The sequence below is a fragment of the Xiphophorus hellerii genome, chromosome 19 (genome assembly GCF_003331165.1).
Source record: "Xiphophorus hellerii strain 12219 chromosome 19, Xiphophorus_hellerii-4.1, whole genome shotgun sequence".
NCBI classification, from domain to species: domain Eukaryota; kingdom Metazoa; phylum Chordata; class Actinopteri; order Cyprinodontiformes; family Poeciliidae; genus Xiphophorus; species Xiphophorus hellerii.
In genome coordinates, this window is record NC_045690.1 from 10,434,571 (window position 1) to 10,460,167 (window position 25,597).

General features: G+C 38.5%; 3 protein-coding genes across 3 annotated transcripts in view; 1 reads left to right on the forward strand and 2 right to left on the reverse strand.

Annotated features, from left to right (window-relative positions):
* Positions 1 to 16,329, reverse strand: part of LOC116708871 (uncharacterized protein KIAA1522 homolog) — a 30,571-nt gene extending 14,242 nt beyond the window's left edge. Inside the window, exons 1-2 of the mRNA XM_032546965.1 lie at positions 16,032 to 16,329; positions 6,060 to 6,378 (exon numbers count right to left, since the gene is read on the reverse strand). Coding sequence (XP_032402856.1) covers positions 6,060 to 6,354 — 295 coding nt within the window. The 5' untranslated portion in view covers positions 6,355 to 6,378; positions 16,032 to 16,329. The remainder of the gene's footprint in view (positions 1 to 6,059; positions 6,379 to 16,031) is intronic.
* A 1,255-nt stretch (positions 16,330 to 17,584) lies between these two features.
* Positions 17,585 to 20,777, forward strand: LOC116709395 (syncoilin). Its single transcript, XM_032547896.1, has 5 exons — positions 17,585 to 17,790; positions 17,982 to 18,452; positions 19,343 to 19,753; positions 19,832 to 19,956; positions 20,033 to 20,777. The coding sequence occupies exons 2-5, from the start codon at positions 17,988 to 17,990 to the stop codon at positions 20,094 to 20,096; spliced, it is 1,065 nt and encodes a 354-aa protein (XP_032403787.1). The 5' UTR covers positions 17,585 to 17,790; positions 17,982 to 17,987; the 3' UTR covers positions 20,097 to 20,777.
* Positions 20,568 to 25,524, reverse strand: LOC116709394 (histone-binding protein RBBP4). Its single transcript, XM_032547895.1, has 11 exons — positions 25,384 to 25,524; positions 24,776 to 24,923; positions 23,652 to 23,797; positions 23,394 to 23,567; positions 23,182 to 23,297; positions 22,947 to 23,107; positions 22,746 to 22,872; positions 22,568 to 22,645; positions 22,056 to 22,190; positions 21,869 to 21,979; positions 20,568 to 21,110 (listed from the first exon to the last, which is right to left on the reverse strand). Exons 1-11 carry the CDS (start codon positions 25,397 to 25,399, stop codon positions 21,048 to 21,050), a joined length of 1,275 nt encoding a protein of 424 aa, XP_032403786.1. The 5' UTR covers positions 25,400 to 25,524; the 3' UTR covers positions 20,568 to 21,047.
* Between the last annotated feature and the right edge of the window lie 73 nt (positions 25,525 to 25,597).

A 25,597-nucleotide genomic window follows, 5' to 3' on the forward strand; every position in this document is an offset into this window, starting at 1 on the left:
GTTGAGACATGTCCAAAGTCCATTCAGGCTGCAAGGGAATGAAAGAGAGCAAGAAATTCAGCAGATAATATAAAGGATGAACGAAGTACAATATAACTGAAGTACACTATAATCCCTGTTGAGCTTTCAACTTGTGATTGAACATGCTGGATTTGGATATGTTGTCAGATATCTCAGGTCAAAGCTTTACAAAAACAAGAGATTAGAAATTGTCCAAAAAAAATCTTTTCAGTAGATCTCTATTTTAATCTGAAATGGTGACGATTTCAGATTAAATCCCATATGCAGTTAAAAGCTTCTATTCGATGCCTATGTGCAATACTTCCCAAATATCTTACACAAGATTTAATCAGTCAACTGATATAAGATTCCACTTCTGGGAAGAAAAGTCTTTTACCAGATACTGAAAAAAAGGAAATCAAATTAGCAGGTTCAAAAGGCCTGATCGTGGCATGCAAGCTGTAAACAAACTCAATCAAACACAAAGGGCTCAGTTTTTCTGGTTTCCTCAAAGAAATATCTAAAAGATCAGGAATGTGAGGAATCTCAGGGAGTGTTTCGAGCAAACAGGTGACCTTCGAAACGTATCTAGCCAGGGCTGTTTGACCTAATCAGCCGTTAACCAGGGTGTTTTTCATTAAACTGAAGTCAATTTTTCTTGAAGCCAGCAATACGGAAAAGTCAGGAGAAGGAGGAGAAAAACCTCTTGTCTAGTTTTGAGTCAAATGACAGCATGATATGAGCAACAAACACATATAAACATTCAGTGAGTAACTAAAATGAAAAAGAAACTCCAAAGACAATTAATTTTGACTGTTTCAAGACACGATATGCAACAACATCAGATGAGACAAAGCAGAATCGATGGTTTAACAAAACTAAAGGCTTTAGAAGGTCAGAGTTTATCACAAGGCCTGCTTCTGTTCAGTTTCTCTGATTGGAGAAGCTCCAGTTGCCATGTTTACAGAAAAGCTCCACCATAGGAGCAAAGGGTAATATAAACCTACAAAGGGTTCGGATGAAACGGCAAACAAGGAACCCAGGTCAACCTGCTCAATCATGTCCAAGAGAAAATAAAAAATTAAAATATCTGATCGGCTGACATCACTTTGCTCGGTGTGCACGTTGAAGTTAAGATGAGATAAGATGATAAGATGAACTTTATTGTCCCAAAGAAAACTTGTCTTGGGTACAGATAGTTATTCCTACAGCTTGTACCAATACTTAAAGAAGAGCATTGCTAATACTACAGACTTATTACTTATTTTACTGTTCTGAGCATAATAAGCCTTAACTTGTTTTCGGTCACAATTTATGTGAAGCAGAATCTTCTTTGTCAGCTTAACTGCTACATATTTGCTGGTGGAGACTTTCTGGTTGACTCATATACATCATGTTTACATATCAGTCTCACACACAGCGTCTAAATAAGATGAACTTCCCTGAACAGACGATAACATGAAGGATATTTGGTCTGGGAACTTCTGCTGGTTGTATCTCATTTCTGTGTAACAATTTTGTTAATATTTTTATTGACCCCTTTGAGTTATAAATATCAATATGCATCATGTGAACTTGAGTGGCTAAGTAAAAATGTGCAAAAATGCCATATTTACCTAAGGAAACAGGAATTCATTAATTACCAAATAAAAAATGAATAAATTTAAAAACTGATTTACAGTTGGCTACAGATATTTTATAAGAATTATTGAATATGTGTTCTTAAATTAGTGTGAGATAAAGCTAATGCGGTAAAACCAAGTTTACCTTAAGACTTTTAACATACAAGTTTCAGTGTCAGGGACACTGAAACTTAAGGGCAAATTACACTAAGCTACTAACTCAGCTATTGAACTGGGTCTACAGTGCAAAACTGCTCACAGAACGTGAAGTAAATGGGAATTAAAAGAACATCGAGAAGAAACTGAAGAATGAGAAACTGCTTCAAAAAATGGAGGTGAAAATAATTTTTCTAAAGTAATTTGGCCGATGTGTCTCAGAGTCATAAACATCATAACACATTTCATCACAAAGTCAAAGCTGCAAATCCTTTAGTTACATCCTAGTTTCCCCATATGTGCACATGCCTCTTAAGTACAATTGTTACGGCTTCATATAAAATAGTTTCAGTTGACAGGTAAGCAAACCCAGAACCCTGGGTGCCTCCCCCTTCCTAACAATCCTGGCATGGCTTTTAATTAACTGGCACTTTGCCTGCCATACCAGGCTATTAGTGATTGGGAGGCCTTAGCTGGAGGGACTCACTTTTCTGGGCAAATGTTGCACTAAAGCATAACTCGCTTCTGTAATAAACTTGCTACTTTGTATTTTAGGAGTTCCTTTCCCCATCAACAGCATCTATTGTGCTATGCTTGTTGCCAGCGCTACTTCAGTGATCATTGCTAAGGGCTCAATCACAGACTACGTTACACATAAATCAAACATTCAAACTTCAAACTCTGTAGTAATAAGCAGCTTGGTTCCCTGAGGCCTGGTGCTTTAAGGTGTAAATGGTACATAATTTAAAAAGCATGTCCGTAGGTGCTGTTATACATATGCATAAATGTTTTTCACCTTTTTTGTTTTAGAAAATAAGATCCAAATGAGTGCATGAACTTAAAAGATTGTGAACTCGGATGGTGTAAGCCTCTAAAATAACTTTGGAAAAGAGGACAATAGGACCTTATCTCTTCTCAAAGTTTGCTTTCTCAAACTGATTTTTTCCCCCCCAAAAAAAACAAACAAAAAAAAGAACTGTGCAAAAGTTCTGCAACTGACTCCACAAATGTATGTCTGAGTCAGCTTTGATGTCAATGTTTTGCAAAAAGAGACGGTTAAACAAATCAAAATAGGAAAAAAAAGACTGTCTAGATTTTCCTGTGCTGTAGGTTTCATTTGGTGATATGAGACTGAATGAGTTTTGGATCACACGGAAATCCCCAACACCCTCCCCTCTTACGATCTGAACTTCCACTATGAGAACATGCAGCAAAATAAACGAGCAGAGGCTCCTCCGTCTGTAAAGCAGTGAGCCAGGATCATAAGTGCTGCCAGGCAAACACAAGTAAACAGTCCTGAGAAACTAAACACGGCCTCCAGTTTTGTTGTTTTTTCTAAGCACACTCAATAACAAGGGAAAGCTAGGTTTTTTTTTGTTTGAACATGAAGTGTTAGTGTTTCATGTCTTCTGCATTAAGGTGCAATTAATTTGCTACTAGAACTGTAGCTAGAACTGACAGTTCACATTGCAATGGACTCAAAGAAAATTGGTCTCACAAAGAGAAACTGTGCTGGCAAAGAAAAACTTGCTGATATACGAGTGTGGCTCTACAAGCTCCAACATGATCTGCAAAGAACAGCTCTGGGAAAAGTCAAATGTTGCTGCAACTTTCTTGGTAATTTATGAACACTTCTCTCTAAAACAGGCTCTCTCAAAGCAGGTTTCTACTCACTATTATTTAGAGACACCCAATTCTTGCAGTATGTTGTATCTAGAGGGTAAAGAATGAAGCACTCCTTAGTTAATTTGGCACCAACATTGCAGTAAAGTACACATCGACAAGATGTACATCTTGTCCTCGGCTTTTAAGGAACACTAAATTCAGGTGAGTAATTGAAGAACAGAGATATTTGCACATCAAACATGATGATTTGTCAGGCCAAAGAGGGAGTGGATGTCTGCATCCAAACATCCAAACAAACACAAATCTCTCTGGGAGACAGCAAAGACAATATTTGAACAGGTTTCCTCTTTTTCTCTTCTCATCTACAATCAAAGTCAAATCTGACTTATTTGGATATATGCAAGAGATTGGAAGGAAATAGTAGGAGTTTTTTCTTTCCAATTTATTGAATATATGAAGTCTAATTTTCAGTCTACAAACCCATCAACCCTGTGATGTCCTTTAAAAAATAACTCCTAAAATGTTATGGGGAAATCCTTCCTGCCACATGCCATCTCACTGTACAATAAAAGCTAAATCATTGTTCTGCACTAATCAGTCCGATTTTGCACAACTGCACTGTGGCACACTTGCTGTACATATATTTACATATACATATCTGCATTTTTTGAATCTTTGCCAGGACTGCTCTTAAGTTGCTTTTTATATTAACAGCATTTCATATTTTTACAATTTATAGCATTTTATATTTTATTTTTATTTTATCTACAACAACTACTCAGTAGTAGTTGTTATTGTGTCTTGTCTCTATGCTGTAACTGCGAAGTAATTTCCCTGCTGGGATGAATAAAGTACTTCTATTCTATTCTATTCTATTTCTTTTCTTTCATGTCTTATATCTGTAACTAATTTCTGTAATAGAAGCCAAGATAAAATGCCCAAAAGTGTGGGAAGTAGCCTAGTGCTAAACTTTAAACACAGCTGCTTTGCTGATGACCAGTAAGAATATCTAGCAATAAAATTTTAGAAGAAATTCCTGCTCCTCATCAAAAATTTTGTCATTTTCAAAAGGTTTAGTGTCAGTGATTGTACAATAAAAATATTAAGAAATGTAGGTGTGGACATGAGAAAACGATCATGCAATCATATAAAATGCTCAGAAGAATTAACAAGCAGAAATTCTTTCTTTAGAAGTGAAGAAATCCTCTTAAAAACTGAATGTGAAAGCAACATAAAGTGTTTCTTCAATAAATAAGATGTTTGATTTTAATGTTCAAATACAACACTTTAAAAAGAACCATCTTGCTTTCTGGCAGGCACATTGGTGGACTTGAGATGATAGGGAGATGATTTGTAGATAAAAGAACTGAGCATTTTGGAGGTATTAAGTCAAACAGACTCTTCTATACATTTAAGTATTTTAGATCAACTAAAGAGCAAGAGTTGACTAGAGCAACCTGCAAATGACAAATAGCAACATCCCTTCTCTAAAGCACAGCCCATCCTCAGAAGGACAACAGCAGCATGCGCTGCAAAAACTCAAACATCAGTTTTATCTTATCCAACTGCAGTGTGACTCCGGCAGGGTTCTCCTTTAGTAATTCTTACATGGAAAACAGAGATGGCTAAATGCCGCTGTGGTGTGTGATTACACACAAGAGGGCTGAATGGCAGAAAGGGCAGAGTGACAGCAGTGTTGTTGGTCAGAACTGTGATCTGAAACCCTCCATCTGTGAACCTACAAGTTCAGTTTAACCTCTACAGCAAGCTCTAACTTCAATAGTAGATCATTTATCCATACATTCCCTCTACCAGATTCTTGAATAGTAAATGGGGTTTATTAGTTAATATTAAAATGTTTACTCAGACACCTTAATTAGAGATCCACAGAAGAAGCTTTGCTAGATCTTCTGGTTTTCTTTGCTGTCTTGTCTGTAGATTCCAATTTTGCCCAAACCAGCTTCATGATGACGACAGTACTCACAAACTCAATTTATGTAAACTTTGTTTAAGTGGGATAACTAAATGAAACAACCATTGATCATATAATTAAAATTCAAAGCAGGGTTGGTAATGGAGGTAGTACACTTCAATCCAACAGAAAATGAAGCAATTCCAAAATTATCCCCATTTTTTAATCACAGTGTAGCTATGTGTCTGAACTTTAACAAAGTGGTGTTTGTTGATGCTTTTATAAACCAAAAAAGAGGGAATTTAGCTTTGATATATTTAATCTGGCTGTGCTTTACTAATCAACAAATAATTTGGCAAATGAAGATAAAAAGATAAAAACCTTTCCGTTATATTTAAAGGATGCACCAATCAGGGACTTTGTGACCAATTTCAGCAGAAACTGTAAAATTCTGACCCTCTGATGAAAAAAAAAAAAAAACAATAAGATACCTTTTGTCTCCTTTCTGAATAAATGTGGTGATTTGAAAATATGTTAGTAGAAAAACTAAAGTTTCAATGCCATTTCTCAGTACAAAACACTAAAACCTTTAAGTTATGGATGGAGGTATGTCTAAATAAAACATAAAATGTCCCATCACATGATATTCAACTTTTTCTCTGCCAACTGTGTCTTGAAACACTGACCAGTTAAATCGAACAATTCTTTCACACTAAAAAAGCCTGCATCTTGTGGGGTCTCACCATGACTGTTGCCATGTTGATGGGTCTGCTTCCCTGACTTCTGTCCTCCCTTGTGTCCACCATGATGACTGGAACGATGTCTATCAAGGTCCAGGTCCAGAGGGGGGCCCATACCGTGGTTCTGCCCATTATTGAAGTTGTTCTTCCTCTTCTTTCTCTTGAACCAGCTGAAAGCTCGACCGAAGGAGCGAGTGCGCTTCTTTCGGCCTCTTTTGCTGTGTTTTTCCTGGGCAAAAACATGGATCACGTCTTGGGGAAGCAGCTCCCCGACCCCCAGGGAATCACGATTTGACATGCCGCCTCACGATGGAGCTACGTCCTGAAGGAAAGATGAACATGGAATTGTTAAATATACATAAAAAGCAAAAAAAAATCTCATTTCTAACCTCACCCTCATTTTTAAATACATTTTTTAGTACAAATCTGTTATGATTAAGATCAAGTTACTCAAAAGCATGTTATCATTCATCAATTAAGTCAGGTGCAGTTTATCAGTTTGAAGATAACAATCTTAATCCAATAAATAATTGAGATGCATGTCTGAGGTAGTGCATGTCTCTGTGGGCAGTATTGTGGCCTGAACAGACCCCCACTCCTTCCTCTGAACCAAACTCCACCGTCCTACAAACAACGAACTGGCACCGCTCCCTTCATTCCATAACACAGAGTCATGATTCACAAGGCCGCACCCGTAAGCTCATTGCACTTTTACACACAGACTGGGAAGAGCTTTACAAAAAAATAAAGAAAGACAAATAAACATCATCGAACAGTTTGCAGATAAGCATTCCTATTGAAGTCTGTATTAAGATTTCTGTGGATTTTCTGTTTCTTGCTTCAATGAACTGTCGTTTAATGTTTTTTCATTACAAGTTCGGTGATCTCATCCAGCTCCCATTGCTTCCTTCCTCCACCCACCTCTTACCTTTTTATGTGCTCTCAGATGGATTTCCTAGCATTGCTTTAGGGGATCTTACACTTGGCTTGGCCAAGCTGTGCACTTTGTTTGACACTTGTCATCAAAATTACAGGCTAAATGAAGGAGCCAGGTATAAAGATGGTAGAAATCGGCATTTGCAAAGCAACAGATGGTGAAAGGTTGTGTCACAGTTATTAATTATAAGAGCTTATAAACGATTTCTGGGTGCTCTCATGCAGGAAAAAACACTTTCTAACTGATGTTTGTGAAATGTAATCAAACATATTGTAGTCTGTGGAATCACTTTGTCGCCACATGACGAGACATGACATCAAACCACAGAAACCTGGATCCTGTTCTCTGAATCAGTTCAGCATAGATACAGAGCTGAGATAACTTTGATGAAGGCATATTGTATGACTTTATCTGTATCCAGCTACGTCTTGTAGGTGAGCTCCCTCAATCTTCTCACCAGGAATAAAAAGTCTTAAATTCATCTAATATTGCAGCAGCTTAATTTGAAAAACGTAAACAGGTTAGACACTGCCAGAATGGGAAAGATGTTAAAACACGTGGTTAAAGAATTGGTGATCTACATAAGCCAAGTAATGAATGTGAGAAAAAAAAAGTTTTTTTGATAAAATTCTCCCATATCAATAGTTAGAGGAGTTATTAAAATCTTTAAAAACTGTAACTGTGACAAACAAGGCTAGACAAACAGCAATGTTTATTTAAATACAGTGACTATGAAGATAGAAATTAATTTAAAACATCTTCACAATCTTCAGCAAAAAGTCACCAACTGTTATGACATCTTCCTTATGCCGGCTGAGCTGCATGAGAAGCATGGTAGTCCTACCAACAGAAACGTAAACAACTAGAGGTCTTCTTTGTCTATGGGATCAAACCTAAGACGCTTTGCTTTAGTAAAATTAAGTTTGAATGGGTATTTTTTGACACAAAATACTATTTGGGTCTGGCAAAAAAGATAAATATGTGAAAAGGCATTTCATGTTGCCTGTTAGGAAAAGCAGAGGAGCTGTGACGCTGTGGGCCCATTTCCCTTCCAAAGGCCTTAAACTAGAGAGCAGTCACATGTACTCACTGATTGACCAATACATTTTAAATTAAAGTCTGGTGAACTAAAATGAGTCGCCGTCTGGTAATTTTGATGAATAATGATCAAAAGCAAATGGCAATCTGCAAAAAATTTACTTTTTTCTAAGGCGAGCTCAGTCATCAGATCATAATCCAAATCAAAGAGAGCAACAGAGAGGGCCCAGGAGTATGGATGACCTAGTGGTGTCCAAACCTTTTATCACAAAGTCCAAAACTGTTGAGTTAAAAGTACTCACAGGGGAAAAACACATTTTCTATTTATGAAAAAAGCAAAAACTATTTTTACAATTGTCCAATTCTTTTCACGTCATCAGCAATAAACTCATCTCATTTTGTTCTAATGAAACAAAGTAATCTATTTTTTATTGAAAGAGGTCTTTCAATAAAATCATTTTAGATCTTAAACTTAAAATGACTTTTTACATTTTATCTCTTTAAACATGATAGAACAAAAAACAGGATACAATGCTCATAAATTTTGCCATTAATATCTTCATCTACATATGTGTATATTCTCAGGAACAAGAACGTTACCTACTCGTACACAAACCCTTGCTTAATAAGATGAATACTTAATGTTGTCTACCTCACATTTTCCATTTTAAAATTTCAATTTGTTTCCATCTACTTGAAAAGCTCTGCATAAAATAAAAATTCTAACCAACATTTTTTAAATTAACCCTCTGAGCTGGTGAATCAAATTTGTGCCATCCGTGATATATGGGTCAGGGGCCGCTCCAAAACCTTCCTATGGATGCACTCCTGATCAAATCTGAAATGATTTAATATGGAAGAAGCATTTGCATTCCAATGAGTAACCCCACCAACAGCAAAATGACTCTATCTCCTCTGCGGAAAAGTAACATGCCTCTTTTTCACTGCGTGTTTCTCCTGCTCCAAATTACAGTCATTTAGGCATGACTAACATCCAGGCATCAGTATTTGCAACACCGGCCAATAATCAGACAGCTTTCTCAGGAGAAAATGGCCAAGTTTATTCTCTTATATCCCACAGGCGGCTGAAAGTCCAACAACTTCTTGTGTTACTAACAGAGGAATGAGATCAAGGAGAACTCTGGGTTGTGGCAGAGACCACCCAGAGAACCCCTATCCGTATAGTCTGGTCTTGAAGAGTTGAGTCATGCTACCAGTGTTGTGGTTACACAAAAATACCTGAAGATTCCAAGATTTTCAAACAGTCTACCAGGGCGAGGCACCGAGTTTAGACTTCTAAAAATATCTTTGTTTTTTTTTTGTTTTGTTTTCTTTTTTTTTTACAATTCGATTCAATAACGAGGTTCCAGACTTTCAATGTCATTGTTTTCATATTAGAAAATAAGCTCAAAATGGATTATTTTCTCAAAACCACGGCACCTCCATTCTAATTATAGAGCTACATGGTGGCACCAGACAGAACCTAACCCGACATTCTCAGTTTACAAAGGTTTACGGACAAACTACAAAATCTAAATGCATGATCTTTAAAACAAGCTTTCCTACAGCTAAATTTTTGCGGTTTTTGTAGGCTGGCCTCAGTTCTGCAGAGGCATACATATGTCCCAACCTGTTGTTTATTTAGACCTTACTCTTGGACAGACGATCCCATTCTAACCACACAAACCTCTAGTCTCTGTGTCAATAATACCTGCAACATTGACTCTGACGGCACACAAAGTAGACTTGTGTGCAGGAAAACGGTTTTCGAGACTCAGTGTACCCATGTATTGATCGAGCACGTCTGACAGCTATATGCTTTGCAGCTTGAGGACACAAATTCCAGAACACGTCTGCATCTTCGTTCCCCTTGGCAGAGACGTCAAGTAAAGTTGAAGAGATGTAAAGCAGCGACACCTGCTTTGCCTGAAGCGAGGCTCTGCTGTACTCATACATGAGTTAATTCAGGACTACATCGCACAGAGGCCTATGCACCACTGACAAAGGATTGTGGAAGGAATGAGAGAGAAGTCAGGGGAACAGATGTCTAAAATAACAGCACTGTATAGGTTTTCTAAACCGGCTGAATGGGGAGCTTTAATCTCTCCCAAACTCTGAATGGGCTTGGCTTTACAACCCTCTCAGACCTGTGTGTATTCCCATTGCTTGTGCAACTGTTCCAAGTGTTTTCTTCCATTCAACGTTCCCTTAATGCGCATAGATACAGCATTCTGTACAACCAGCCTCTTGAACAATGACCTTTTGTGGCTTCCTCTGGTTGTGAATGATGTTTGTTAAATTACTGTCAAGTCAGCAATCTTCACCATGAATGATCAGGCCGTCAGAAAACATTTCTGTAACTTGAAGGGCTATTAAAAGGGTTAGGCCTCTGTTTTCTGTCACATTTAGCTGTTTCAGATCAGACAAATTTAAATTCAAAACAGTTCTCAAAATATTTCATTTATTAAGAGAAGAGGCTGTCCAAGCCAAAGTTGCTATTATGAGAAAGTATTACTCCCCGTTGCTCCACCCATAGACATAACCACTGAACTTTAGCTTTGGAAGTAACTGTCAGTGAGACTTTGGGTGTTTGTCAGATTTAGATCTAGATTTTTACTAAGCCAATGCAAATATTCATTGTAGTTTTTCAAGGTCTTCAAAGGTAGGCTTGCTGATACTTGACCCAAGTGCACTTAAGCCTAAAGTTATGAACGGATCAAGGAATAGTCTCCTTCTGGACTTTCTGGTAGAGAGCAGATTTCATGGTTCCGTCTACGATGACAGTTCATTCCATTGCATTAAATCATCTCCAGACCGTGATGTTTGACCATCAATATGATGTTTATTTTACAAAATGTACTCAGAGTTTCTCATCTGTTATTGAATTTCTTAAGATCGGCCATGATGTGTTGCATTTTGAGATCTTTTAGGGGACAAAGAAAAAATAAACTTTAGCCAATAACTAAACGTCAGCTAACTAATTTTGTTAATCACAGTTATTTCATGATAACTGGCCAACACTGCAAAGAATAATCAGGCCTGCAGAGAGGATCACCAGAATGGATCTTCCCCAATCCAGCACTTGTACAGGTCTAGGATCAGGAGAAGGCTGGTTAAAATTTCTGCAGACCCCTCACATCCTGGACACAAAGCATTTAAGACTTTTACCTTTCAGGTTGGCACTACAGAGTGATATTTACATAGCCAGTGCTGAAACGATTTCATTCTCCAGGCTGTCACGTTGACGAATACCCAACAGTTAACGTGTGCAGATTGATACTAATTCAAATCATCTTCCCTCTTTTTTTCTGAAACAAGGTATATGTGTACTGAGACGGACTAACAACCTGTCAAGGGTGTACCCCGCCTCTCACCCGAAATGTCTCCCTGGAGACAGACACCAGCACCCCTCCTGATCCCACTAAGGACAAGGGTGTAAGAAAATGGACGGCCGGATGGATGTATATGCACATATTTACTTTTTCCCAGACATTTTTCATAAATGTTTTAACTAAAATTACAAGAGAAAGAGATCTTGTTTGTGTGCACAAATTCTGCAAATAAAGCCAATTCTGATTAACAAAGAGGGCAAGGGTTATTTCCAGGTAGAGCCAGGTTGATTTGGAAAGATTTCCTCTCAATAAGTAAAATATAAAAACTGCGTTCTGAATTTACCCACCTCATCTTTGTCTGATATTTAAATTTATACAATCTGTGATATTTTCCAGTATTTGTTGAACTTCATAAAGCTAACTCTGCACTCCAGTCAGCATGTATTGATTCTGTTGAGGCCCCTCAAAAGTTCAGGTTAGCTCACTCGCTGCTCAGTAATCTCTTTGGCTCTGGAGCCAAAGAGAAGAAATAAGAATCTCACAGGTAGTGAGTGGCCTGGGGGACAAAGGAGGGGGCTCCAGGAAATGTAAATGCAATCGCAGTGAGTCACACAGGGAAGCCGCCTGACTAGCAGACTGTGCTACCTCATGGGGATAAGGCAAGAGGGCGTGGCAGTGATACAGACAGCCACCTTTGTTTGTATTAGGACTGGCTCAGTTTATACATGGAGCCATTCACATCTACACCTCAGCTGCTGGTTTCACATGGCACGGCCTCCAGAATGACAGATCAGAAGATTAATATTTCCCTTATAGGAAGTCGAAAGGATGAAGTGGATAAACTCCAGTTTTCTTATTAAATCAACACCCGGAGTGGAAAATAACAGTTTTCAGCTTTTACAACTGTTGCTAAATCGCAAGTGTTGAGCAAAACTGGTGTTACAGTGAAGCACCTGGAGGCATCAGTCAGGGCGTTGGCAGTCTTCTCTGGGCTTTATCAAACAAAGACGAGCATTGGTGCTCAAGAACAAACTTAAGTAACCTCATCTGAACGGTGAGAGCTTGACATACAGGACCGGCACAGTGATTGTTGCTGTAAGAGGAAAGAAACTGGAAATGTTCTAAAGAAAGAAAAAGAAGCTTGTGAGATTGTTAACTTTTCTTTTTCTTTTATGAGCCAAACTTTGGCTCAAAAGTTTCCAGTCATTTGTTTTTCTTCCATGACATGCTTTGGCAAAAGAACTGAAAGATAATCTCATTCTGACATATTGTGGTCTCTTTGTTTGCTGAAAGGATAAGATTACAGAAAACAGCCATGTAGGTAACAAGAACAACAAAAAGCAAACAACAACAAGCGCTGCAGGAAAATAAAGGCACAACCCCTGCCTCCCCTCCCAAAAAAATAGTCTGGAAGGTTTTCTCAGATTGTACGCCCTCTGTGTGTGCATGTCGGAGGAGGAGAACCTGTGATAGAGGGGTAACGCAAGCTGGTGGAGCTTGTGAAGCTGTCGCAGCCATGCAGCGGCTTGTCTGGTAAGAGCGGCAGCAGCATTCCTGAGAGATTGATAATTACCGACTGAAGAACTCTTCTCTCAACTCTGCTTTTTCACTCTCCAACACACACACAGTGTGGGGTTGAGTCCTCAACCTCTCACTGTCACACGTCCCTCCTAAAGTCCTCCTTCCACAATTGGCCACATGGAAGAAAACAGATAATAGCTGGCACATGGAAGTCATTTAGAGATAATATAATATGCAGTTGCGTGTTTCCACTGAGAGAAATTTGGCATTCAACGAGGACAATGTTCTGCAACTTTTTCTAATGACTTATGCATTTAAAAAGGACTAACAATTTATCATCTAATCTGGTAATTGTGTTATTGATATTAAAGTGTGCCAGTGTTTTAAAAAACAGCTCATATTTCCAGTCTAACTCTTCCTAAGATTTAAAAGTCCTCGATTAGAGATGCCGGAGGAAGCACCAGAGGTGGGAGCATAGCTCATCACCGCCGGTCAATTCACAGGTGGCTGAAATCAGGCTTTTACATTTTTCCTCAGAAGAAAGACAAGTTAAAGGAATCCTCCTCAAAGCTCGTTCCTAACCCTCAAGCTTACATTTTGCTTATACTTCATTACTTCTGTTAAGTTTTTGCTCTGCTCAAACAAGAATAAATATAAGTTGCACAGTTAATAAACTGTAACATTTTTAAACAACTATATATCATATTCTACATTTTCTGCTACCTATATGCAATATATGATAAAAAAAAATCTGTTGCAGGGCTATTAACTGTTTACTCAACAAATGTAGGCATATTGAGTCATGCGTGACTAACTATTAAGAAATGCTGGCAACTCATTATGCAAGCTTCCTAAAGGTGTGCCCCAGTGCTCAGGGGAATAGGGGTATCCTTTAGAAACAGGATTCATGGTAAGGTAATGTTTTAAAAGTTGGAAAGGATATCTGTTGAGCAGTGACTTTAGGCTGCATGCAAGCAGAAACCCAGTCTAATTAACATGTTGATATCAGGTTTTTAGACTCTCAGAAATCCTCTAGCAAGCGATTCTCAATCCTGATCCTCAGGGCTCACAGTCCTTCATGTTTTAGATGCATCTCTTCGTCTATCCAGTGATTGCATTACCTACTCAGTATGCCATCAAGTTCTGCAGAAGCCTTTAAATCACCCATTTGTGTAAGATAGATGTGTGGCAGAAGGGAAACACAAAGACTGCGGGACAGGACCACACAAACAAAGGATGTAGAGGGTCTCATTAGCTTCGCTTCTAAGGGTTGCCAGGAATCCAAGTTAGGACTGCAGAGCTTATAGCCCCCTGCACTGCCTGGTCACTCTTGGAAAAAAAAAAAAAAGAAACTGTCGTGGAGCAGCACTGGCCAAGTCACTAAGAGGGCAAACACAGCTGGACAGCAAAGGGGTTTAAAAATACAACCTGGCATTGCTGAGTATCTGCTTGGACTCAGGGTTAAATTGAAGCTTTCTCAACCGAAGAGGCAGAAAAATGGAAAGAAGTCAAAGAAAAATGATTATAGTGAAGAAAATAAAGCATTTTGGCCCGAAAGACAAGTGTGGGAACAAGCTTGGTTGCATTTGCAGACCGCCTGGTGCTAGCCTCCTTACAATATGAACTCACTTGAATTTACATAAGTGCTGATGAAGGCTTACTGATAATTTACTCATCTCTTTGATTAACAGCACCCCGTTTCACACTCATGAGCCATCCGTTTCCATACTGACACACACAGATCACTCAGTCATGTGGCTGTTACAGTACTGATTGTTCTTCCTGTTGCCTTGTCTGGACAAGCGGCTTTGACCTTTCCTCCACTGAGCAACTCAGCCTAAGCCTGACGGTAGTTTCACAACAAAACAAAGCATCTTTTAGGTTTTCTGAAAGAGATGCACCAGCCAATGCAGGGATCGGATTCAGACTCTTTCCCTTGATTTTTTTCACCAATTGCTTTGGCCAAGTCAGACCAGAGGATATTCAACCAGTATTTCACAGGCTTCTCAAAATCTACTTATTTACCCATGTTTTTTTCAGCAGTGGAGTCTTGTGCAGTGAATGGGCATATAAATTGTGTGGTTGAGTGCATTCCTTATTGTTTTGTTTGAAACTACTGTACCTGGTCATTTCAGAAGAGAGATTTCAGCAGATTTCTTGCATTTATTGTGATTTTTGCAGTTTCTTTTCATCATGTTTTCATTACTTTGCTATGAACACATAGCAAAGTGTCCAGTTATCACAGTGCAAAGAGTCCATAGCAAAGTAATGTGTTAGAATGCTAATGGATTAGCATTCTACCATTAGCACATTTTGACTCAAATTATTGTCCTTCAAACACAGAAATTGGAATAAGCAGGTCAGACTGCAAAGAATTGGAGAACTTTGGTATCAAGAACATATGTGCATCTCTATTTTCTCATGTTATATCATCTATTTTAATGTCTATCTGGATCTACAGCTGAATCTTTGCTCTTTGCTACTGCTCACATACCACAACTGTAATTTCCTTTGGTGCAAGCCTTGGCATGGCAGACATGGTGGAGAAGGAACACCAGTAGATGACACACCCTTTCTAAACAAAAAATGGCTTCATCTTGGCCTCAACTTCTCAGTATGAAACCAAGAAATTGCAACTAAAAAAGAAACAGAACCCCAGCCCTCACTGATCTGCAAAAGAAAAGTTCAAGTCCAAATCTTTAATTTGTCCAAAGTTCAGGAGATGCAGCAGACCAGACAGAAAGGATGAGAATCCTTTGCCTCAGAGGTCCACTAACAAGCAGTGCAAATGCATGGGCAATAATCAAAACCAAGTGCGAGAGAATCATGTAGTAAGGAAGCATTTCCAGCTGGGTGAGAGGAAGGAAACAATAGGGTTTATTGTCAGAGGTCTTAAATTACCTCTGCTGGATTCTTCAAAGCACTACACTGTATTTGATTACAATGTAGAACATCGGGCTTAACAAGAACGTTTCTCTTTAATTAAAAAAAAATCCTAGAGCAGAAACGTTCAAAACTGGATAAAAGAAAACAGAAATTGTATTTTTAAAGTAAAGTTTATAGCGCAAATGTTTTCAAATAACTACAAATAAAAACATATTAGGGAGTTTTGCGTCAAAACGTAAAAAAAAAAAAAGAGAATCTCACCTTTTTAAAAACTTTTAGAGATCCGGTTAGGGTTTATTTACTCACTCTCCATATGAAGCGTCTCTCAGGGGCTTCATTTCTCTCCAGCTCCAAACTTTTTTAAAAAAATATTCTTACTGTCCGACAGAAAACTTCAGGTGAACCATTTCCGTGAAAGCTTCAGCGCGCTTCACGAAACGGCAGCATTTACTCGGCTCCACTCTGTCAAAGCAAAACAGAAGAGTTTGCCCAGCTGTCATGAGCTGTTTGTCTGTCTGTCTGTCTGTCTGCGTGCGGACGCTCCAATGAACCAAGGCAGATAGGAAGGGAGTGAAGAAAATACCACCGAGTTGGTAATCCCACCTGGAGGAGGCAGGGCTCAGGTAGGAGAGCGGCAGCGGTCGGTGAACTGAGGACATCTGGTGGCGAACGTGCAAAACTGCGACAAGCTATAACTTTAAAATAAAAAACAACCCAAAACAAATCCTCACATTTTACTGCTACAATGTTATTTTAGAGAAAAATAATTAATTTGAAAATTAAAAAATATTTATGTTTAATTATTTTTTTCTCACATGTCCATACGACAAAACTTTTTTTTTAAAGTTTTTTTTTAGTTAATTAGACTGTAAAATATTTTTAACTCATCCGTAATGTGGTCCAGATTTGCAAAATCCATTGAAATGTAAAAACAATAAATAAAAATACAACAAAAAAGAGCATAATAGCACTTTAAAAATTACAGCTAGTTCCATTTAACAAATGGGTTCAATTTTTACTTATTTATTCAGGAAATATTTCAAATTGGTTTATAATTTCCTAGTGCAGCACCTCGGAAACTATCCATACACCCTGAACCTTTCCACATTTTGTCATGCTGCAACCTGAAACTTCAATGTTTTTTTTTATTTGATAGCCTAACACAGTGTAGGTAGTAACTGTAACATGGAGAGAAAAGGATAGTTGCTTTTTAACTTAAAAAACAAAACATCCTCACATCATGATACTTCTGCTACCATGTTTTGTGTTGTGTTCAGGTCGAAGTATAGTTTTAGTTTTCTGTCACACAGAGTTTTGCATCTTGACCGAAAACATCAGTTTTGATCTTGTCTGATCAGAGCACCTGAGTCCCCTTCTGGTTTGTGGTAAATTGAGAAATCCAAAATGTGAAAAAGGGTGTAAAAGCACAAGTGCACAGTATAGTTTTGCAAGGCACCATAGTATTGGGGTTTCTAAGACTACAATATTCCTCTAATTCTGCTCATATCTTGATGAAATTCTTTTATGTGTCCCAGATTAGTGCTCATTTCCATTTTTCTGAGTGAGGCTTGATAGACCGTATGCAAAACTGCTGAAACAAATATGTTCATTAATCATGCAAATATTACATCCAGAGGAACTGGTTGCACTGCTCTTCTAATATTGCAACACTTTCCTGGATGATTTATGGTTAAAAGTTAATGAAAATAGTTGGTTTACACCACAATATTACTGGCAAACTAAGTGCACACATAAAAAACAAGCTGCTGATGTGTATAAATATAGACTTTGATGAAACATAAGCTGGTCAAGACACAGTCTGCCCCCCTGTCACTGACACAGATCGTGATTCCATGAGAGTCCTAGATAGAGTTTCCCCTCCATGCCTCCTGTGTTATTAATAAATACAAAGTGATCCTGTGTTTTCCTGGAGACATACGGAGAGCAAAGAACTACTTAGCGCTAAAGAACAAACTCCACTCAAAGGTTTTGAAACACTGGGGCTGGCATCTCCAAAACAGTGAGTAAAGTATACTTAATTTGTGTTGTTAATCATCTCCATGATTTGATCATGAGTAGAGAGAACAGCGGTTAGTCAGGATAATTAAGTATGTTAAACTGCCTATTTAAGAGGTGATTATTAAAACCGGTGACGTGATTTAAAGTTGATTATTTCTTGGTTGATGACTGTAAAGTTGTTTTGTGCTTCAGTTTGTCATGAGCAGAAAACAGCAAGTGGAGGATGGCAGCAACACAACATCCACTGAGGAATTACACAATGAGGATATTTCAAAACATGATGTACACATTGACTCTGAAACAGCCCTGTGTGAAACTACACGGCTCAACACACTAAAGATGAACCAGATGGGCATGAAAGCTCTGGGGGAACTTTTTGAGTACTGCATTCAGCAAGTGTTGGGTCTGGAGAGGCAGAGGGACGAGCTGATCCAGGAGCTTCTCGCTCTGAACGAACCTATGCTGCAGGTTGTGGAGCACCTCAGAGAAAAGCTGATGGCGGCAAGGAGGCTCCTCACTCTGGCTCAGCTGGATTATGTCTCCATGTACAAGGAAGTGGAGCAGGTGAAGAGGAAACTGTTCATCGCAGCCAGAGACTGCATCCAGAGTCAGGTGACGCTGGCTGGACAGGAGTACGAAGTGGCTCAGTCTGGTCTGACACAGGTCTGTGCACATCCTGTTCACTGTCCCTGAAATGTTTCTCTGATTCACAATTTTTAATCATTCTTCTTGTTGGAACTATTTATTCTTTATTTTTACTACTTTGAATTTTTTCACATTTATTCTCAGTTTACTTTGTTTTTCGATTATTTGCCGAATATAATTCCAGGTTAGTAATTGTTTATTTTATTATTATCTTTTGTTGTTTTTTTGATTTCTTTATTTCCTAAATAATGAAATCAAATTATTGCTAGATAGGGAGAACTGTGGGTGAACTTTCTATAAATATAGGGACTGGTATAGGAATAGTTTGATCTTTATTATTTGCTTGCCAACTGGGAAAAAAAATACAATCTAAAAAGCAAACGTAAAATTTTGGACATTGGCTTATGGATTGAACTTTTATGTGATGTTTTTTTTGACAAACAATTGCCACAACACTTGTTCTGTGCATAATCATGTCTGTCTTTGGGAGATAAAGTAATGTAATTATATATAATTTACATTACATTTTGTAAAATCTTCAACTAAAGTAGCAAATAAGTGAAGATTACTGTCATTTTGTTTAATTTTTAGCAAAGTAAACTCCTTGTGCTCACACGCTTTTTGATGCCATTGTCATATTGCTGGAATTAGACATTTTATTTTATTATATTTTATGTCCTGTTTTGGCCATAATAAATTTGTGCTCACCAGTTTACATTCGGCACCTTGCAAAAGTATCCAGTCACATTACAAGAACAGGTTTTATTGTAGACTTGTAAGTCATATAAATTTGTGGTCTTTATGTAGCCAAGTGTGAAACAAATTCAAGAGGTGTGAATATTTCTGTAAGGCACTATTTGTGCAAAAACTTACCGTATCTCTGCTCCTCATGCTCTGTTTATTGATAGGAGGAACTGAAGGCCAGTCTCCATGATCTGTCCCATGAGTTGCACCAGCTGCAGGATGACCACCAGAACCAGCTCACCTCCCTCAGAGATCAAGCCTCTAGACCGCGCCGGTCAAGGACCATGAGTGATGTCAGTCAGTGTCGGCAGGCTTCCATCAGGCTGCAGCGGAGGTTCAGCGGCAGCGTAACGGCACTGGAGGGCTGGTACGAGCCACGCATGGTAGCCCTGCTGAGGAGAAGGCAGGCTGGGGAGGAAGCTCTGAGAAACTGCAAGGAGCAGGCGATGGACCTGAGAGCCAGCCTGGCTCCTCTGAGAGAAGACATTCGGAGGCTGGAGGTGCAGAGATCCTGTCTGCTGAAACGGATCAATCTTATGGAGATAGAGAGGGAGGAGAGGACAGCACATCACAAGGTAGGACTTGTCTCTAGAGAAACATTGATGTTTAGAATGCAGTAATCTTGAAGGATATTTCCTGTATTGTTTGTACAGGAAATAGTGGAAGAACTACAAGAGACACTCAGAGAACTAAAATTGGAGTTTGAGATTCAAAAAACCTTCAGGACTGATTTGGAGCAGCTCACAGAGGGCCTGAAAACAGAGCTCACATTTTTAAGGTAAATCTACATGAATCTGTTTTGCTTTAATTGAGAATCTGTGTGACAAATGACTGAAAACTGTTTTGTCTCGCAGAGGGAACGATGAACTGCATAACATTTCTGAAGAGGAAGAACAGTTATCCATTTCCAGAGGCTGAAAGCAGATCAAACCCCAGAACAGCTTAAAAGTTTACATCATGGTCTTGCAGACCATGTTACTTTAAAGATGCATTTGAACCTTCCTGTGGACTGATCTACAAGAAACAACTTCAGTGGCTTTTAAAAGCAAAAACTGCTTCCACAACTTTGAACTTAAGCTGTTGCAGATTTTCTCCAATATAAGCAGTCAGAATTTTACCAGATTATGCTTCTCAGAATTGGACAAGTTTATGTAGTTTGAAGTTTGTATTTTTAACTTCAACACCATGAAAATTTAGCAAAAAACAAACACTAGTTTTTATTAAATTTTCTTTTGCAGCAGAAAAGAAAATGTTGTGCTGCAAAAATGCTGCAGTTTCTGCATTATGCTGACAGAAACTGCAGCATAATGCAAACATTAACATAATTCCCAATTTATAGAACACTAAGTCTTGCCTCTAAAAAAAACAGAAGTAAAATTCACAAATTTCTGTAAATATTTTTATTATGAATATTCTTAGATACACAAAAGCTCAGGTGCAGCACAGAAACAAAATGCAGAAGAAAACAAAACACAAACAAGTGACGACACAAGCTGGAAAATTCACCTACAAATATCAAGCAAATAAAACGGAAAACCCTACAGTATGTACAATTGTATTAAAAATGGATCATTGTGAAAATGTTTTCTGCACAGCTAATGACAAGAAATAAAACTGACGACAGCAGACTGGTCAGTGAGGGTTTATTTACAAACCACGGAGGATCTTGGAAAAACTAAATGGTATCTAGAAATCAGACTGAAACTGGTGTAATTTGAAATGCATCACAACACGTTAATGGTGCAGAAACTCTTTTAAACACTTTTCTCTGAGATGTATTTGAAAATGTTTTGCTGCTTACGGAAGCAGATCTGAGAAAGTGATCCATTTTTAACAAGCAGGTCAAAAGAAGCGAGTTCAGTACTGGACTCATGCCTGGACCTCTGAATCTGCAGCGCCCTCTGGGTCTTCATCGTTGTAGATGTTTTCAGCCTGTGCAAGACAATTCACAGATTTACTGTTTAGAATAAATGTAATAAGCTAAAATCTACTAGTTGAGACAATAATGTATTAAATTCCATTCTAAGTTTTACCATAGTCTCCACATCTACTCTTCATTTTAAACAAAGAAAAAAAAAACATGCAATAATATCACTTGTGATAAGTAAACCAATTACAGTGTTAATATGTTTCTGCTATAGTTTCATAGGAAACACCTCAGATAATAAGCCGTCTACCAAGCTATTGGATAAAAACTAGATGTTTTATTCCCACATCAACAAAAACATCTTATTGATAGTTTCTGCTGTTTCTGCATTGAAACAACTTTCTGTGCTGCAACCATCAAATCTCACCAAATGTATTACCGCCCAGGTGGTCCTGCATGATATTTTTATTGAGTACAGTGATAATAATATAATGTACAATATAATACAATATAATAATAAATGTGAAATGTATACTGTAGGAACTGGAAAACAGTTCCTACACGTTTTCCAGACTTCCTACACATTATCCATGCTTGATATTAGGAACAAGCATAGATGAACAAACAGATTGATGAAAATATACAAGAATTGACAGATGGATGGGTATAGATTTACAACTTAATGGATGCAAATGGAACAGGATGTTCTAAGTAAATAAAATCTGGAATTCAACTGCTTTTCCAGAGCTGTAAAATGTATAAATCTATTGCGCAGGAACCCTGAATAACTCAGGATGTGACGTATCCATCAGGCAGGGCTTACCATCTGCCACACTTGCATGATGTTGTCCTCTGACACCGAACAGATGACCCACGGCTCGTTGGGGTTCCAGGAAAAGTCTGAGATCTTAGCTGTGTGTCCGCCATGGATGAACTGGGAATGAGAGCAGGAGTGATTAGCACACCACCTACCATTCAACAAAAACCAGAATCTGTAAATGGCCGCTCACCAGCAACTCGGGAGGACCATCCTCAGCGTCCTCTGGCGACTGCTCCTCTCCGATCTTACTCAGGTCCCAGACGTTGAGCCGCCTGTCGGTGCCGCTGGAGGCCAGGATGGTCTCATTATGAGGAGACCACTGAACCTGTGAGTAGAAGACAGGAGAGTGGGGAAAAAAGCCTCTTAAAAATACAATATTTTCATAGTTGGACACAGATCACTCTACCACTGAGCCACACTGCGTACATGACGTTTAATATCACAAAACAGAAACTGTTTTGCTTTTTATTTTTAAATCTACAAAAAAAAAAAAATCACATTCCCTTACTCAGTGAGCATTTATTTAAAACACATTTGATGCTATTTGTTTTTTGAATTAACGCTAACGAATATTATTATGCATTTGCACATACATTCCTCATCCACAAAATAAGTTTAGAAATTCAGCACTACTGTGTTTTAAGATGTTTTCATTTCTTAAGAATTAAAAAAATAAATAAATAAAATAAGTGTAGATTTTACCTGAAAGATCTCATCCTTGTGAGACTCAAATGAATGGAGTTTCAGCTTCAGGTTCCTCAAGTCCCAAAGAGCCACAGTCTGCAAATATAAAAAACAGAACCAGAGCAAATTGATTAAATTGAAACAGAACTTAAAAGAACAAGATGCCATTTAAGAGTTCACTAGAATCTCATCCCACCTTGTCAGCAGAGCCAGTGGCCAAAATGAACTCACTGTAGGGATTAAAAGACAGGCAGTTGACTTCAGCAGTGTGAGCGTCCACTGCATGGCTCGGTTTGGAGGTGTTGTTTGACCGTGTGTCCCAGCTGTTCCAAAGAGAAAATGAACTGATGTTCAGATAAAAGCCCAGAATCGCTGATTTTGTTCTATGGTCACATACATCATGAGTTTCTGGTCGTCTGCCACAGATCCGAAGAGGGATTCGTGGAGAAGATGCCAGGAAACGTCCTCCACCACAGCAGTGTGGCCTGTGAAGATTGTTTTGGCATCTACGATCTTCCCCTCCTTTGGCACCGTGCTGATATCCCAGAGGCATATAGTCTAAAGAAGACAAAAAAAGTTAAACAGATTAAACAGATTAGTAAAGTTGCAAAGTCATTAGTCGAGTCTCTTACATGGTCATCAGAAGCACTGAGGAGGCATCCACTGAGGTTTGGGTTCCAGGAGAGGCCGTAGCCTTCCTTCTGGTGTCCCCTGAGTCGCAGGTCTGGGGTGCATTCTCCAGAAGGATCTATTATAGAAAATTAAACTAATGTTAAATAAATCTGTAAACTTTCAGAAGGAAACTGTGATACAAAACTCTAAATTGTTTCAGAAGGGCTCTTACCAGGTTTGGAGGGGTGCTTTGTGTAATCAAAGACCAGCACATCACTGGTGGGGGTTTTGGTGGCAATAATACAGGGATTCTGGGGCATATAGCGTGCTCTGTTCACTTCTCCCTCATGGTTGATCTTGATCTCAATCTCTATTTTTCCACTAACAGAGCCAAAGCCTCCAAACTCTGAAAGAAATAGCTTTATTTAAACTAACTTCAATTGGTGCAATAAGACTTTGTTATAACATAGTTTCACTGGATATTACTCACCTCCTTTCTCACTGTCATAGTGTGAAGCCTCAAATTGGGCATCATCATTTGGAAGTTGAACACTGGCAATAACAAGGTGATTCTGCTCGTCAGAGGTGTGTGTCCCCAAAACCAGTCTATGTACACTGTAGTCCTTTCCCTCAGGTCTGTGAAGAACATGACCGCAAAATAAACACAATTAAATAGGACTGGGCAATTTGGCTCAAAAATAAAAATTTTTCATACCAAATTGTATTTCCTATTTATTTGTTTTTTAAAATAAAATACAAATGACAGAAAACTTGCTTTGATTTCAGTTATCCCTTCTAGGATTTGACTTGAATTCAATCTCCAACTAAATACAAGCTGTAAAACAAGAAGGTTGGCCCTCAGCGTGGTGACATCACTCTGAACTGTGGAAGCCCAAGAGGCGCATTGGTGGAAATAAACTCCAAATTTTCCCAAAATTAGACCTTCATAAGCAGAAAAAGATTGATTTCTCGTCCAGCCCTACATAGTCATCTCAAATTTAATCAACAAAAGTCAGCAAGCAGATTTTTAGTTTTGATTCTCAAATGAAATTGATTATAATTTCAGTCATAATTCTAGATTTGCTGTATCATTTTCATTGTTTTCTCTTTTTTTCCACATCTGGAAATAGGGTAGTTGATGAAAACAATGACAAAACCTTTTGTCTATAACATTAGTGATAATTTCTAATAACTATACAATATTGTTTACTTACGTTGTACATTTGCCCTTATCTCTGTCTCTTATTCTTCAGTCTCCCAGCCTTACCATCTTATTTTGAGCATGCATGCTTCTATTTCCATTTAACTTGTTGATAGTGCACCTGAATTTCTTCATTGTGGGACAATAAGGAAAAGTCTATTCTAAACGAGCATGTGACTGATGCAGAGATACAGTAGCCTAGGGAAATCATTTTATTACTCTCAAGTTGCAAACAATATTTCACAAAGTGAGCTCTGTAATGGATCCAAATATAAATGATGTCGGAAATTAGTGGAGCTCAGAAATGGAAATTGGAAGCTCCTCTGAACAAATCCTGCTTAAGGCCCCATACAACTTTGGACCAGCTGTTTCTGTATTGATATTTGTGAAGGTGTAGCTCATCTCATGCTCACCTGGTGACATCTGGCAGCCACTGAGCGGTCAGGCTGGGCCACTCCAGGGCGTGAGTCATGACCAGATCATAGAGGAAAAGGGTGTTCTTCTTCCAGATCTTGTACTCCTCATTGATCACCCTTTCCTCCACGGCATCATCAAATGCAGCTGCAAAAACACATCCAATCCACAGTGCTGTTAGGAAACAACTACAAACCTCACAGTAGCTTAGCAAGCTAGAAGACATCTGAGAATAACCATGTGGCATTTAGACTGTCAACTACCTACTTGTCATTAATATACCAGAACTATGGTAATGATTTTAGGTTATTTTCTGTGTTGTATAAGACAATAACAACGGTAATTTATAGCAAGATAACTGTAGAAACACGTGTACGTAACACACAGTCCCACATCCACCAATACATGATATATATTATTTCATTAAAAGTCCCCTTGTTACCAGCGAGTTAGCAGCTAACACCTAGCATGCTGCTCCGTAACAATGAAAGGAGATGCTGGCTGACGCGCCAACAGCCGCCGGTCCGATAGCTCTCGGGCTTTAAATCATTAAAAGCTGTGAACATTCAAAAATAAACTGCTAGTCCTGAACCAGTGGCATTCTTACCGTCTTTATCGGCCATTTGGTCTTAACTACACAGACAAGTCAGGCGAAAATAAGTATTTTTCGGGAGAGCACACAGAAGACAGCACGGAGCTCCGCAATGGCGCCAACTCCACAGAACACCATCAGCCAATCAGCATGCAGCAAAGCCGACAGGAAGTCCTTATGACATTAGATCCGGAAGATCCAAAAATGCAACATGGAAACTCGGAAATTA

Coding starts and splice junctions, on each gene's coding strand:
- LOC116709395 (XM_032547896.1), top strand. CDS start 17,988: ATGAGCAGAAAACAGCAAGTGGAGGATGGCAGCAACACAACATCCACT. Junction 18,453..19,342: donor CTCAGTCTGGTCTGACACAG/GTCTGTGCACAT, acceptor GTTTATTGATAG/GAGGAACTGAAGGCCAGTCT. Junction 19,957..20,032: donor ACAGAGCTCACATTTTTAAG/GTAAATCTACAT, acceptor TTTGTCTCGCAG/AGGGAACGATGAACTGCATA.
- LOC116709394 (XM_032547895.1), bottom strand. Junction 23,568..23,651: donor CTATGACAGTGAGAAAGGAG/GTGAGTAATATC, acceptor TATTTCTTTCAG/AGTTTGGAGGCTTTGGCTCT. Junction 23,298..23,393: donor AAAGCACCCCTCCAAACCTG/GTAAGAGCCCTT, acceptor TTTCTATAATAG/ATCCTTCTGGAGAATGCACC.